The sequence below is a fragment of the Trypanosoma cruzi genome, genomic scaffold, assembly GCF_000209065.1.
Source record: "Trypanosoma cruzi strain CL Brener 1047053516885 genomic scaffold, whole genome shotgun sequence".
Classification (NCBI taxonomy): Eukaryota; Euglenozoa; class Kinetoplastea; order Trypanosomatida; family Trypanosomatidae; genus Trypanosoma; species Trypanosoma cruzi.
In genome coordinates this window covers 121,680-136,512 of record NW_001849467.1, presented here as the reverse complement: position 1 = coordinate 136,512, position 14,833 = coordinate 121,680, and the positions used below count along the sequence as shown (strand labels likewise).

Genomic DNA, 14,833 nt, shown 5'->3' with positions numbered 1-14,833 from the left:
CTTTGTTTCCTTCCACGCTCGGACCCTGCGAGGTCTACCATCGCCACGTATGAGTAGATGCTCTGCGTCACCGCGTTACTGCCCGCGTTCTGTGAGTCCGCCAGGTCAAACTGCAGTTGCAGAATAAATACGGCATGGGAACGGGAGCTCGTGTCGTTGCGCTGATGCCCCTTCATCACCCGATTTCGTGTCGCCAACTTGTAGCAGCGACGGAAGTCCTCCACAGACGACACCCGCACACCACCGCCACGAAAAGAAGTGCTGCCAGTGCCACCTCCACTCGCCCGTTTCCCACCACAACTGTTACTCACTGCTAAGGAATTAGGGATGTTCAACCTCTGGCAGAACGCATCAAGACCGCCAATGTCACTGATATTTGGGATCGCCCGTTTAGCGGGATCCAACAAATCATAGAACTCATCCATGTACAACTCAACCCCGTAAAGTGTAAGCTCTTTCAGCGTCAAGGAGACACTATGGCGCTGCTTCTGCGTTTCTTGACTTTTGTCCTTTCCGTTACCAGACCGGTTACCGGGTGTTGCCTTGACTGACGGTTCATTCTGGCCAAGCACCACTCGTTCCCCGCGGCGTTCCAGCAAAATGAGTACGATGCGTGGCAACAACCCCATTGTTTCATTCCCTTCATCTGGCACGGTCATCGATTCCGTCAGACCACTACTAATACCAGTCAAACTCATCTCGTTCCTGGTACCTCCAAAGGCATCCATGTAAGTTGAAAAACCCAAATCAAACTGGGACAGACCCGAAGACAATGAACTTCCCTCCATGTCGTTAGCATCTGCCCCGCGTCTTGGGCTGATAAAATTTCTCTGCTGCTGCTGTTGGCGGTGCGGCTGCTGTTGCTCTTCCTCTATTTTGGCCGCCGGTGTGGAAGTTTCCCTCACCGGTATTGCTGTTGTCGCTGTCGTGGACACCAGCGCGGCTGTGTCCGACAAAGCAGTACCCGTTGATGTAAGATTACTTCTTTGGCTGTTCGATAACCGCTCCGCGAGAGAGACGACTTTGCCCCTGTTTTTACTATCAAAAATCGGTCGATTCTCCAACAAGAGTAAACTATCCACTGCCGGCACAACCCTGCCTATCTTCTTCAGCGCTTGGCCGCGTGTGGAGCCCATCATGCTGTATGTCTTGCCACTCCCTGTGGGGCCGTAACAAACAATGGCAACGCTTTGCGCCAAAAGTGCCATATCAACAAAATCCAGCACGCTCTCCTCAAAGAGTTCCTCCTGAGTCGCGTCCTCCCCGTGAACAAAGTCAAAGTTAAAGTGTTCCTCTCGCCTAATGACCCCGGAATTATTGAGTGGTGTGACCTCCGGCGTGGCTGACGCAAAAGTTTTATTTCCAATCTTTGTGGCGGAAGCCGTCGTGCCGCGAGAACGCGAGCTCTCACTGTGATGTTTCCGTGGCGTTTTCCTGGCGAATAGCATCTTGGGTGGCAGCGACTCACTCAACCACCCAGAGGAGGGAGAATGTTGACGCGGCGGTGACGATACGAACGGAGACGTTGGCGCACTCCTGGGAGCACCGTTGCTTTTCAGCGGCGATGCGGTGCGACAACGACTCGGTACCAATTTATTGGAACGCACCACAATTTTCTGGTGGTCAAGACACCACACATGGCGCTGGTTTTTCCCCTCCCCCAGGTATGGGAGTATGGGTCTTGTGCGGATGTGAACTACAGGTAAGGCCATGCGGCGACGTGAGATTGGCAAATGCATCTTGTTTAGGGGAGAAAACACTCCAGAGTGCTCGACAGGGAAATCGGACAAATCTTCAAGAGGGGTCTCGCCCCCTGTGTCGTCAGCATACATGTAAAACTCAAACACACACACACACACACACACACGCAAAAAAATAATAATAATAGTTTTTTGTTTGTTTGTTGCTGTAATCTGTTGTTTGTGTTGTCCTCTTCTACCTGGCGCGTGGCGGCCCTTTTCCCCTACTCCACGTCCCTTTGTGTCCCACACTTCTTCACTGCCGCCTTCTCTTCTATACCTACTCTTTTAGTTCTGCACCCTGCAAACATAAATAAAAAGGAGAAAGGTGCATGAACCCATGCAGTGAGTCGTGACGAAGGCCAATACTTCGCCCTGCGGCAAAGAGACAAAAAAAAAAAACACGAGTACATTTTTAATGGAAAGGACACGGCTCTGCTCTTTTTCTCACAGCAGCCCAACGCAGCCACAGAATCGCCGCACAAAATGCGTGCGTGTGTGACGGGCAATGAGCAGATACTGTGTAAAAAAAAAAAAAAAAAAAGGGCGGAGAGGCGTTGAGAAAGCATAAATGAAAAAGCCACGGTAAAAGAAGACAGCGCGACTGAAAGCGACTCCACTCCTTCTTTTTGTGTCGCTAACAGCGCTCGAAAACCTTGTAGAGCTCCTCCACCGACACGACTGTCTGGATCGTTCCATCAATCAGTGCATCCGCTGGCGGAACAAACAACTTCGAGCTTGTCGCACACGGCAAAAGCGCAAAACGAATGGCGTCAAAAAGAGACGGCACACTGCCGCCCTCCTCCCCCCTGCCGTCCCCCGGAGGCTCTACACCCGGCGACGGGGACACACGCGGCTCCACCCATGCGTCGTGCAGGCGCAGGCCGTACAATGTGTCGGCAATGTGACGAGCAATGGCAGTGAAGCAGGCCACTTCATCCTCCCTGTACGGAACCTCTGCTGCCAGTCGCCAAATAAAAAGCGGCACAACACGCGGTGAGGGCGGCCAAGAGGAATTCAGCCCAAACGGTAGCGCCAAGAGGTAACCGTCATGCGTGATCTCAATGGAAAAGTACTCCAGTAACATGCACCGCCACTGGCGGAGGCATCTATCCATTCGGCGGACGGTGCGTTGTGTGCTCTCGGCCAAAGAAACGTCCGTTTTGGGAGGAACATCGTGCTGGAGGGCAAAATACAAAAGGTCAGTCACCCTCACAGGCTCCTGCAGCAGCATTTGAGGTGGTGCTGGTAGCGACGCTATCGACCACCGCATGAAGATACGTTGGTACACCACAAGCCGAACCAGGCGCAGCGTGTCTACGGCATAGAGTGTTGTTCCAGATTGCGCCAAAAAAATGTGGCCGTTTATCACGCCCACATACACCAGTTTCTCAAAAAGCGACTGGACAGTGGGAGAAGTGGCCTGACGAATTTGTGAAACAATCGTTGAAACACTCGTAAGAAGCAAATCCCCACGTTCATCAGGCACCGGCTCTACCGCACTTTCGCATGCAGACGATGCGGCTGATGCGTACACAACCCCCGCACCCACTTTTTCATCCTCGGCTGCTTCTGCCGTCGTCACAATGCCAGCCGCCCGCTGGATCTCTTTCCGCTGACGTTTGAATTGCTGCATAACGTAACCCAAGTCCTCCTTCTCTTCTTCCCCTTCCTCTCTCTCTTCTTCCTTTAGCCTCTTTTTAGCCTCGCCCTCGTCTCTGTCAGCAGCATCCGTGGAACCGAATTTCATAATTGATGTGATGAGGGATGCAGTAACGTCTTCATTGGATGCCGTGCAGACAATTGACGTTCCCGCAGCATGTTGTTCCTCTTGAATTATTGTTTCTCCCGATTTCACCGCAGTCAAGGGATCTGGGTGGCTGCAGTTCTCGAACCGCTGCTTGTCGACGGCATCTTCCGATGATACCTCGCCCGCCTCCTCTTTTTTCGAAATCGGCATACGTCGGCAATATGCATCAAGTGCTCCACGCTGCGGTTCCACGCGCACGACGGTACAAGGCGCTGCTGCTACTCCAGCAACAACGATCGATGACGGTAACGGTGAAGGCTGCGACACATGCGCTCCCCTGTCACCTGCCAATGCAGCCGCCTTGGAGAGAACGTGCCGTGTGTCCAGTTGACGACGGGCAGCAGATTCCATCACGGCAAGACGGACACTTTCCGACAACTGTGCAACAATGATTTCTTCATCAAGCAGGCAGACCTCATGCTTCGTGGGATGAATGTTCACATCTACGCGGTCAGGGGGTATGGTGATGAAAAGCACTGTGAAAGGACGGTTGCCACCCGTCAGGATGCCGCTGTAAACGGTGTCTATTGCTCTCTTGATGACAGCACTCTCCACCAGCCGGTTGTTAACAAATATGCAAAGGTACGGGTTGCGGTTAAGAAGCGCCATGCCACTGGTGTAACCGGTGATAAGAAAACAGTCCTCTCCTGCTTCCCCTCTTTTCGCCAAAACAGTCTCCGGAGAGCCGCTGCCCGCGCCAGCTTCGACGCATTTCAGCTCATTTAAGTGCGAGGCAATCGCTGGGCCATGAAAAAGACGAATATTTGCCAGAGAGCTGGAGTCTTTCGGAAAAAAAATCTCCGCCTTCCCCCCGGTTCCCTCTTCCCGGCGACACGAGAACCCGACATGCGGAAAAGCCAAGGCGTATCGTGAGATCAACGCCACAATGCGGCTGTACTCCTCTGAAGGGCGGTTAAGCGCCCGACGACGCACGGCTGAATTGTAAAACATCTTCTCAACGCGGATGCTTGTGCCGGGGTTCCCAGCGCACGGCGTTGGCTCGCCCTGCATCGCCCCGTCCAAGTACTGGCAGCGCCACGCAAGCGTTCCAGATGATGCTTCATCCTTGTCAACTCGACGCATTGTCGTCACCGTCACCCTGGAGACATAAGAGATGGAGCTTAGCGCCTCGCCACGAAACCCAAAGGACGTGATGCGGCTCAAATCCTCAAAGGACCTCAGTTTACTGGTGGCGTAACGCTCACACAACAACGGCAGGTCATCGCGATGAATGCCGTGGCCATCGTCCGTCACCTGCAACAGCCCCAGCCCACCATCACGCACTAAAACCTGGATGAACGTGCTTCCGGCGTCTAGAGCGTTTTCCAGCAGTTCCTTCAGCGCCGCACTCGGCCTCTGCACCACCTCTCCAGCAGCAATACGGTTGACAACGTTATCAGAAAGACGCTTAATGCGTCTCATTCAAAAAATTTCGCCCACCACAACGCCCCTTCCTTTTCCGCGTCAGTGCATGTTGCCAATGAGAGGAGAAGAAAAAAAGGAAAGCCAAGGGAAAAAGCCAAAAAGTGCACAACATCCTCATCGCATGGAATACATCGACAACTCAGCCAATTCCAAAAGAGTCACCCACTGCTGAATTGGAGTGGAAAGACATGTTGGCATAAAAAATAAATAAGGCAAATCGCAAGTCATAAATTCACAGGCAGGAAAACCAACCAAACATATAGACACACACACACACACACACAAACAGCCCGCCTGCCACAAATAATCTCTTCTCTCGGCCACTGCACTTCGCACTGCTGACGCTCCAACTGGTCAGTCCTTGATTGATCCTATTCAAGGTCACCCAAATACACTCTCAACTACTTGCGCCTCGTGCGAACACGGTAAGTTAAAAACTCATGCAAGTCAACTACACCGTTGCCATCCGTGTCAATGCATCGGAACAATCGCCTCCCAGAGTCAATATTATTCACATCTCCTAATCTCACAGCAAGTCGCGCAAACTCATCGATGCTCAGCAGGCCATTCTGATCAGTGTCGTACAAGCGGAACTGCATCATGATGGTGTTGTACTCTGATTGCGAAAGCCCATAAAGAGCGTTGGGATCCGGCCGGTTATGCGACAACCAAGTAAGAAATTCGTTAAGGGACAGCGTGCCGCTGCCATCTGTATCCATTAGGCGAAACATGCGATCAATGTCATAGTCGGTGCGGGCAAAGTTGAGCCACCGTGCGAGACGCCCAACCTCAGCGCGGTCCAGTCCACCGCTTTCGTCGTTGTCAAAAAAGACAAACAACGCCATGATCTGGTCATACTCTTCACGCGACAGGCCAAACTGATGCCAAGGCTCCTGGCTATTCGGCTCCACAAAGGCATACTTTGGGCCTGGTGCCAAGGCCGAGGGCACCGAAGCCATTTTTGTGTCCGTGCGGCACGTGTGAGAGTTGCCCTGTTCACGCGTCCCGGTCCAACTGCACGAGGCACACTTGACAGGCACTGCCAGCGCAAGGTTCACAAGGGTGCGGTTCGGCCTTTTGCTGTTGGCCACAGACTGACGACAAATGGGACACGTATTCATGCCCCTGACGCACACTGCGCAAAATATATGCCCACATGGAACCAGCTCTACCGGATCCTTCCAAGAGTCTAGGCAAAGGGCACAGCGCAGCTCCTCATTGCACTCTGTGGCCAGGATCAAGGGAGGCATAAGCGAATTCACAGACGGCAACCGTCCTCTTTGGGAAAGAAGAAATATCACCCAATCTACAACCTTATGAAAGAGAAAGAGAAAGAGAGAGGAACAAAACAGGGGAAAAAAAACATCCTGGGCTCCAGGTAACACTTCAGAATTCTTCACACCCAGCTCTTTCTTTCTCTCTCTTCACGAAATTCACTTTTTTTTTTTTTGTGTGTGTGTGTCTGTTGAAAAACCCCAAGTAACGGAAGGTGTTTGTGTCAGAAACTGAAAAAAAAGGGATCTGAACAGATTCACGCCGTGCCAAAAAAAAATAAACTTCGTGCTTACCCGTTTTATATATGTATATATATATATATATATATTTGAAGAGGTGTATAGCATGCCTTTTTTTTTCAATCTTTTCCTTTTTGGATCCATCGCGCGCGGCTTAATGAGGCACTACTGTTGAGCCTCAGGTGTGTGACTAGAGAGCATGATTCCATAGACCTGAGAAGGCTGGTGAAAGACAGAGCTTCCGGTAACACTTGTTGCCCTTTTGTATAATTCTTCATCAGAAAGATGTGGGTATTTATTGTAGATGCTATGGGTATCTTTTATCCCGCATCGGTGCGCCTGGGACTGTTTTCTTGTCCCCTGCCATCCGCAGCTGCCACAACTCACAGGAAGAAGTAGCACGGCCTGCAATACAGAATCTGGGGCTGGCTTTGAGTACTCAATGCGACCACGACATGTGGGGCAGGTGGATGCGCCTTGAACACAGGCCTCACAGAATATGTGGCCGCAAATAAACAACTGCGTTGGATTCTGAAAAGAGTCCAAACACACTTGACACGTGAGAGCATCCGGAGCGTTGAGGGACCTGCAGCAAGACATTGGCGTACGTAGTGCTAAGAGGCAAGATGCTTCAAGGGTTTCTTTTTTCTGGCAGTGCTGGTTTTGTATGCAGCAAAATCAAACACAAAAAAAAAAAAAAAAAAAGAAAGAAAGCAATTTGCTTTATTATTATTATTATTATTATTATTATTATTATTATTATTATTATTATTATCATGCTGTAAAGCACGGCGGCCAATGAACCCACAGAACGAGACGGATGAAGAAAATGGGAAAAGGGGTAAGGGAAGTCCATTCAATGAAAAGATCCTAAAAGGCTGCTGCTGGCTGCAAAAGTAGCTCGAGGCATCAGCCCCATCCTCGTCAGTGAGGCGCCTCCCACTATAGCCCCAAACAGCAACGCACACAGTGAGGAAGAGTGAAAAAAAAAAAAAACACGATAAAAAATTGGGTAAAACAACTTGGTCTAAACAAAGCGAAGCATCTTGATGGATTTACTCCCTCCGAAGGTTCCAGGAGGAGTGTACATGTACAGTGACGACCAGGTTGTCGCCATTGCCCATTGTTCCATCGACGAATTAGAGTAAAGACGCCTGACAATAATGCGGTGTGGGGTTGGCAAAGCACCCACAAGAGACGTTTTGCATATCACTGATACTGTGTCCATTATACCGGCTTCTTCTGCAGCGGCTACCGCCCCTTCAACAGCGGTGATCGCATCCCTGACTGTACCTATAAGGAATGGAGAAGTAAGGCGCACAAGAAAGGCGTTAGAGCCCTCCGCCAGAAATATATCTGAAACCTCGCCCACCAAACTCTTGTGCTTTATAAAGGCAGCTAGGAGAGTTGCTGCAGCCCCCTCATGGTACTGCAATACGCCAGCAACGGCTTCCACAATATTAAGTAGCACAACCTGGTCAGCTTTAACCTCTGCGTCATCGAGAATGACTTCATTGGATGCAAAAAGGGCTTTGTACGCAAGATACCTAGTGGACACGGAAGTAAATACAAGTCCCAGCTTCTCTGACGTGACAGGACTAATTTTTATCATAAAGGGAGCAATGTTCGATATGATTGCGCTACAGGTCACATGAAGGGGACGTATCAGTTCATGACGCAATAATATAAACGAGCACAACATGATAATGAGTAGATCATTGTATGTCCCCACAAAAGAGTCAAATTCAAATGGAATACGTTCGTGGAACAACGCGTTACATTGCAAACAAAACGCTCGCGTCTCAGAGAGTCGCAGCAAAAGAAGCAATACGAGCTGAAGGTGAGGAAAGTATTTTGGGTCCCGCTTGGCATTAAGAGCATAATCTACAAAAGGCACAATATAATTCAATGCTGCCGGCTGCTGTGCAAAAGCCAATTGACACTCTGGAGAGAGTTCAATTAGCCTCCAAAGCAGCATCATAAACTCGTCCTGAGTTATGAAACAACGCTGTGAATCCGGCAGAACTGTTCGATTTGAATATACTTTCAGGCCGATGGTGTTTTTTAGACGCTCTATGATGTATTTAGCCTCTTCCGGCGTAATTGCACTAATAAGGTCTCGTGCACTATGAACTATCCGTAGAGGCGGCGAGTTGAGCTGCTCTGTTGTCGTCCCGTCCTCTCTGTCTTTTGCTTCCACATTTTCTTTTGGTTCATTCTTATCGTTCCCCTCAGAACTCTTTGTGTGTCGCGTTTGCGTTGAACCATCAAGCAGGGCTCCCGGGTAGCATATCAAGGCACTTAAAAACCGTGAAGACATCAAAACCACCATCTCCTCTGGCCCAACCCAATGACTTGTGTATGGAATGGAACCAAATGGTATATATGACAAAATGGCATTCAATGTGGATGCTACTAGTGTAGGCAGAAGCGGGTTCTCATCGACATTGAGTAATGGTTCCGAAAAAAGAGTATCTCTCGTACCAGGCGGAGAAAACAATGGATATGACAGAAGTGCAGTGAGTGTGTAGAGAAGTTCTTGCCGAAGAGCATGCATCGTGCCGTTCATCGGCTGTGTAGAACTACCTTCTACCTGCTTTCCACCCACGCCCGGGTACCAAAGGAGAGACTCATCAACGCAGGGGTGGCTCTCAGATTCCTTTGCGGGCAAAGATGATGCGGCCAACGTCAAACCACGAATGAAACAACAGTCCACTAGTAGCCGCCCCACAAATTTGCTAAGCGTTGTGTTCTGGCCAGGGAGAAAAGGAAGCATCTGTTCCGGCTGCGCATCGTTGCATGCAAGGTTTTCCTCAAAAAAAGACCGTACAAATGTGGCAGTAAAATGTGTTCGCTTTTTTTCATCGTTTGCTTCCCCTGCAGGGAGGTTTGCCCCCTCCACAGGCGGGTTGGATGCGGGTGCGCCTCTTTTCACTGGTTCCTCCGCAGCGCACGGTGTGTCTCCGCCCTCCATTGCGATGGGAATTATTCGTCTCATCAAACAAAGCGCATTCTGGAGCCCCTGCGACGCAGATTGCACGTCACTTGCTGATTCGAGCGAAGAATTTCGAATCTGCGAGACAACCTCAATGCATTTAAAAAGTAATAATGCAAAGTTCCTCGTATAATAGTGCCGCATCATCCTTAACGTAGAAAACGGGAGGGCGCGCTCAAGCTCACTTTTGGAAAGAGCGGTATTCAGCAATAAATTAAAGATGCCATCGTCCACTGGTGTATCCACAAGCAGCGACCGTATTGCCTTTCCCACTTCAAGCGTTGAACTTGAGGTTCCCATCGAATAAGAGAACTATATATATATATATATATATATATATATATATATATATATATATATATATATATCAGCCTCCGTTGGAGTTCCCTTCTATACAAAAAATAAATAAAATAAAATAAAATAAACGAAGGCATAAGAACATGAAAAAATATGAGGGATATTTACCAAACCACTCCTCCAGTCTCCAAAAGCATTTATTTATTTCCCTCCGTTGTTGGTTTCAGGAAAGAAGAAAAGGTGACATGGGAACCAAAAATTTTTACGCACGTACAAAAAAAGAAATAAAGAAAAAACACAAAAGAAAGCCAACAGAACCAGCAATAACAACAGCAGCAGTCAACAATAAACACAGATAATAATAATTGTTGTGTGTTCACTGAAAATGCACCAAAGAAAACTCTATATAAATGGAATTGCGCATGTGTGCAAAAAAAAAAAAAAAAAAACTGCTCTGCGAACAATCATGCACCGGCCGCAACATAACCTCTAAACTGCTCGCACATGATCTGAAGAGCCTCTTTACATGTCATGCGATTGTTGGGTTCCATATGCATCAAAAGGATCAACAAAACAAGACTTTCAGAAGTAATGGTGGCAGTGACTTTGTTCCAGTCCATAAAATAATGGGCATCAGAAAAATAGCCCGTAGAAGATGCAAGAAGCTGATAAAAAATGCCTCCTATCGCAAAAACGTCCCACTTTTTCACATCGCCCGCACGAATATTTAGAGTGGGAACAAGCGAACGTGCACACAGACTCGCGCTAAGCTCCGGTGCACAGTACCCAACGGCAGCTCGTGGTGTGGCCACAACCACAAAGTCGTCATCACCATTATTATTATTATTATTATTGGCCCCGGAAGCATTGCTCCCTTGGATGCCTGAAGGCTCCACAGTCATCCCACTCCGTGGTGAGTGCAATGGCGAACCGGATGCAGTTGCTGAAATTTCATCTGCCATCCCACTCGGTGCTACGCCAGGGTTTGTACTCTTGCAGGGAAAAAAACCGGAATGACGCAGCGTTTCAAATCTAGAGTGAAAAAACCCTTGAGAACGTACGGCAGCCTCTCGCAGCTGAGCTTCGCGTTCACGCGCGACCTTGGAGTAAAACCACGCTTTACGTAGCAAGCCAACATCCACAGGGATAAAAAGTGGTGGTGGCTTCGAGAGTTGCCTCACTTGGGGTGACAGTGCGACAGCAGTATCCCCATCATCTACTTCGGGACTCGCAGAATGATACGAAAAAGGCAGCGGTTGCTTGTGATACTGTTGCTGTTGTTGCTGCTGCTGCTGTTGCTGCTTCCACATCTCATGTAAATAGGAAGAACGAGGAGATGGTTTCAAAAACCTTGCATTGTGAAAATGAAGCAGACGAATATCCTCAAAATTGTCACGGGCAACGTATATTGCGTCAAGTGACAGATCGCGGTGCACCACTTGAAGTTCGTCGTGAAGGCAACGCACCCCTTCCAACACGCATGCAATGATAGATCGGCATTCAGTCTCGGTCAGAGTAACGCTATGGATAAGAGCAGACAGGGACTGATACTTATCCGGAGGCAACAGTTCCAGTACAATCACAATAAAATCACGAGTATGAAAAACGTTATGAAATGATGCAAACGACGCTGGAAATGCCGACGCTGCAATGCGAATGTCGATGCTTTGTTGTAGCCTTTGACATAATCGTCGTGAAAGCATTCGAAACTTGGGAATTAATTTCAGTGCATATGTTGCATTTGTCAGACGATCCATACCGCGTAATATAATACTCCTTCGACTCGCATAAAGGATGTCGTCCGGATCTTTCCAAAGGTATTTCTCCTCAAGTTTCTTGACATATTCATACGGGAGAAACAAGACACTATGGAACCGTGTACATACACGAAGAAGAGAATCTTGATTTTTGTATGTGAGAAAGAGCATGATATAACACAAAATACTGTCATCCAGTGAAAGAAGAGGACTTCTACATGAAAAACAACACCGCGACGCGCGTGGATTTGGTATTGCACCAAACCAAAAAGGCCATCTGAACGTGCATGCCTCGGGCAAAAGAGGTTTGGAGCAATGTACACACAAGTACTGCTGACAGTTAACACACGGAGTAACAGGCTGTAGCATTGAACCGGATCGAAGGCATTTCACGCATCGCTTATGCCCATATTCCCTAGAAGAGTGCGTGAACCCCATTTCGTGCTGTGTAGGGACTTCCCTCCCCCCAGACAAAGACTCTCTCCCTCAAAAAAAAAAAAAAAAAAAAAAGGCCAGGATAAAATAAACAAATAAAAGGGCATCATCTTGATTTACCCGCCCAAATGGGTGTGAAACTCCCAGAAGAGTATATATTTCCTTCCACAACAACTGCAGTAGTACTGAACACAGAAATATATATACAAGCGGAAACATGCGGATTCCATCAACTGTTTATATTGAGCAAAATTCACATCTTTGGTACATCGTGGTCAGTACACCTGTTCCTCCAACCGAAACGACGGGTATACGCGATTTCGCCGCAGCAAACGCTCCCTTTCCCGTAGCGTTCTCAGTTCATTTGCAACCCTCCGAGCTGAATAACTACGGTAGGCGCATTGAATTACCCTTGCCGCTTCATTTTGAATCCGTCGTAGTGATTCCACTTTTTCTCTCTCACGTTGCACTACACATTGCCGTAGATGTTGCTGTAAGGGAATTCTGGTGGCACGCCGCACTAGATAACCCCGGAATACGCTCTGAATAATCGTGGCGCATGTGTTTACCAGCGCAGCACGATAACAATTTCGACCGTAGCATCGCTTTGCGTAAACTGCAGGGCCATAAACACGCCGCACCAAAAACCCAAGAAACGTTTTTTGGATCAGCGTCGCGTAGTATTCCCTCGAGGATCTGAAGTGGTGAAGTATAAATTGTCTTTTTTCTCCTCCTTCATACCACTTACGGAGCCGATACGCATGACGCCGATACACACGCTGAATCTGTATGGCCGCAAATTCACGCGCCACCGTCTCCTTTTCAAATCTCAATGCTTCATTTTGTTCTTCTTTATAGGCGATATAACGACTTCGTGTGGCATGCATACGATAGGTGCTCTGTATCTTCATGACACGTAATATTTCTGCTCGACGTTGTCTTTGGAGGCTTCGTAATTCTTTAACCGCCAACCAGCGCCTTGCGTACTTCTGCAGGACAATTGCAGCTTTTTCTTCAAAGTATTTAACACGAGCTTCTCTCATTATAGGAGCGGAATTGGATTTCCTTTCGATTATTAATCGAAAAAAGCGCACTATTCGCCTCGCACTTGCATTCTCCAAAATCACTCTTGTTTCCCTCTTCCACTTTATAGTCTCCTTCAATTTCAACATATCCTGCGCAAGGTTGAATGCGACAAGGGCGCTCTTTACTATTCCCGTGGCTTTCCACTTTTCTTCAAATGCATTTTCGGCTCGTAAAAGCATCAGTAAACGATGATTCAAAATTTTCTTAAATGCTGTAACACTGCGCTGCGCATTTTCAATTGACTTCTCCGATAACGGTGGCGGCATAAATGATTTAGCAATGTTTGCCGCATCTCGAGAAAGCACGGCACCTGGCTTGGGTTTCGGGGGCAGTATAATGAAAGTGTCATCCCGCCTCGGGACAAACGGAGTCCAAATAGTCCTTCTCGGAGGCCCTGTATCTTTTAACTCCGCCTCATCCACAACCTGCAAGGGTGTTTCTTCGCATAACAAGACCATAGCCACACTGTTTAAATTTACACTTTCCCTGAAAGGAAAGAAGGAGTCTTCATGAGCCGGAATTCCCCCAAAGACAAACTTCCTCACATCTACTACACGAAGAATTGGAACCACGACATTGCTTAGACCTTGTGTTTGCATTTTCTGCCTCAAATATTCACTTATGGGAGGAAGCTCTATAGACTCTTCCTTTGTATCATTGGTCAAACCTGAGATCCGCTTTTTATACTTCTTGCCACGATTCCCAGGCTTCGCTGACGGCTGTCGCGCCGTTGCACTCCCAGTTGCCCTAACTTTTCGTCGAACGGTTGCTTCCACCTGTTTGGCGGCCTCCGTCTCCGCTTCGGCGGCTTCTCTTCTTCTTGTCGCTTCATATCTTCGACGTTGGATAATGTCAGAAAATCTCCTTCGAGCACACTCAATGACGCTTGACCATCGTTGGTACGGGCTTGAAGCCAACATTTCCTTCCCTTGGTTATAGTGGCTTTCAGCCTCTTGTGGTTGAAGGTATTCCTCAGCGATGGCCACATTATGATATGCAAACGCGCAAAGAAGTCCATTTACATCTTCACGGGCAGCATTATCTCTATCCATCTTTTCTTGTCCCTCTTCCTCAGTTTCTCCGTCCTCAAAAAGCACCTCCATTGCTTTTTCTCGCACCTGGGAAAAAAGACAATTGTGTACGTCAACTGCACATATGTTAAGAAGAACAATACGAGTTAGCTCTTCTGCCATAGAATTGGTGAGTGCCAATTGAAGAAAAGCTGCGGCTTCTCTTGTGTTTCCTGATCGTATTAATAGGCACGCCCAGTTGCTCAAGGTCAGTGATACAAGAAAGGCAATACCCCTATCCTCCTGAATAGGTATGAAAAACTGACTAGGGTCATTGGCATCCAGATCCCCTTGCAAATAATTTCGCCTTTGCAGCTCCTTGAAGCACAGACGGAAGAAATCCCCCGCCATTTTGGTGTCGCTTGTAGCGGCTTTAACGCCAAACGCGTTACAGTGTAATATGAAGTCCTTGAAAAGTGCATTCCCCGATCCCAATTTGTTTCCTGGCAAAAGCTTTGGGTCCGAGATAGCAGCAGCAGCAGCCTCCACCTCAGAGACAGCACGCTCATAGGCTTTAACTGCAAGAAAGGGCTTTGAGGCGGCGTACAGTTTGGTCGCAAATTGCAGATAGTCACCATCCTCCGCCGTATCCATTGCACTTCCCTTGCTTTTCACGCCTGTCTCGCACTCAAAAGAATGGATAAAGCAAAAAGTAAAAGAAAATCAAAAAAAAAAAAAAAGAAATTTTGTTGTAACAGGATTATG

General features: G+C 48.2%; 6 protein-coding genes across 6 annotated transcripts, besides 12 other annotated features; all 6 read right to left on the bottom strand.

The window, feature by feature from the left end:
• Positions 1-1,832, bottom strand: Tc00.1047053504035.149 (kinesin, putative; the record flags this gene model as incomplete). The annotated part of the gene is made up of 1 exon (XM_808996.1): positions 1-1,832. A coding segment is annotated over one exon (1,832 nt), but the record flags the coding sequence as incomplete, so codon positions are not given.
• Positions 1-14,833: part of a sequence feature (heterozygous, Esmeraldo-like haplotype) that runs on past the window's edge.
• Positions 1,844-1,870: a microsatellite.
• Positions 2,377-4,971, bottom strand: Tc00.1047053504035.140 (mismatch repair protein MLH1, putative; the record flags this gene model as incomplete). The annotated part of the gene is made up of 1 exon (XM_808994.1): positions 2,377-4,971. The coding sequence occupies one exon, from the start codon at positions 4,969-4,971 to the stop codon at positions 2,377-2,379; it is 2,595 nt and encodes an 864-aa protein (XP_814087.1).
• Positions 5,238-5,262: a microsatellite.
• On the bottom strand, positions 5,376-6,224 carry Tc00.1047053504035.130 (hypothetical protein, conserved; the record flags this gene model as incomplete). The annotated part of the gene is made up of 1 exon (XM_808993.1): positions 5,376-6,224. The coding sequence occupies one exon, from the start codon at positions 6,222-6,224 to the stop codon at positions 5,376-5,378; it is 849 nt and encodes a 282-aa protein (XP_814086.1).
• Positions 6,549-6,577: a microsatellite.
• Positions 7,175-7,201: a microsatellite.
• Positions 7,212-7,266: a microsatellite.
• Positions 7,516-9,783, bottom strand: Tc00.1047053504035.120 (hypothetical protein, conserved; the record flags this gene model as incomplete). The annotated part of the gene is made up of 1 exon (XM_808992.1): positions 7,516-9,783. The coding sequence occupies one exon, from the start codon at positions 9,781-9,783 to the stop codon at positions 7,516-7,518; it is 2,268 nt and encodes a 755-aa protein (XP_814085.1).
• Positions 9,797-9,851: a microsatellite.
• Positions 9,882-9,908: a microsatellite.
• On the bottom strand, positions 10,245-11,975 carry Tc00.1047053504035.110 (uncharacterized protein; the record flags this gene model as incomplete). The annotated part of the gene is made up of 1 exon (XM_808991.1): positions 10,245-11,975. The coding sequence occupies one exon, from the start codon at positions 11,973-11,975 to the stop codon at positions 10,245-10,247; it is 1,731 nt and encodes a 576-aa protein (XP_814084.1).
• Positions 10,614-10,634: a microsatellite.
• Positions 11,049-11,083: a microsatellite.
• Positions 12,026-12,047: a microsatellite.
• On the bottom strand, positions 12,248-14,722 carry Tc00.1047053504035.100 (hypothetical protein, conserved; the record flags this gene model as incomplete). Its single annotated transcript, XM_808990.1, has 1 exon — positions 12,248-14,722. The coding sequence occupies one exon, from the start codon at positions 14,720-14,722 to the stop codon at positions 12,248-12,250; it is 2,475 nt and encodes an 824-aa protein (XP_814083.1).
• Positions 14,759-14,812: a sequence feature (T-rich).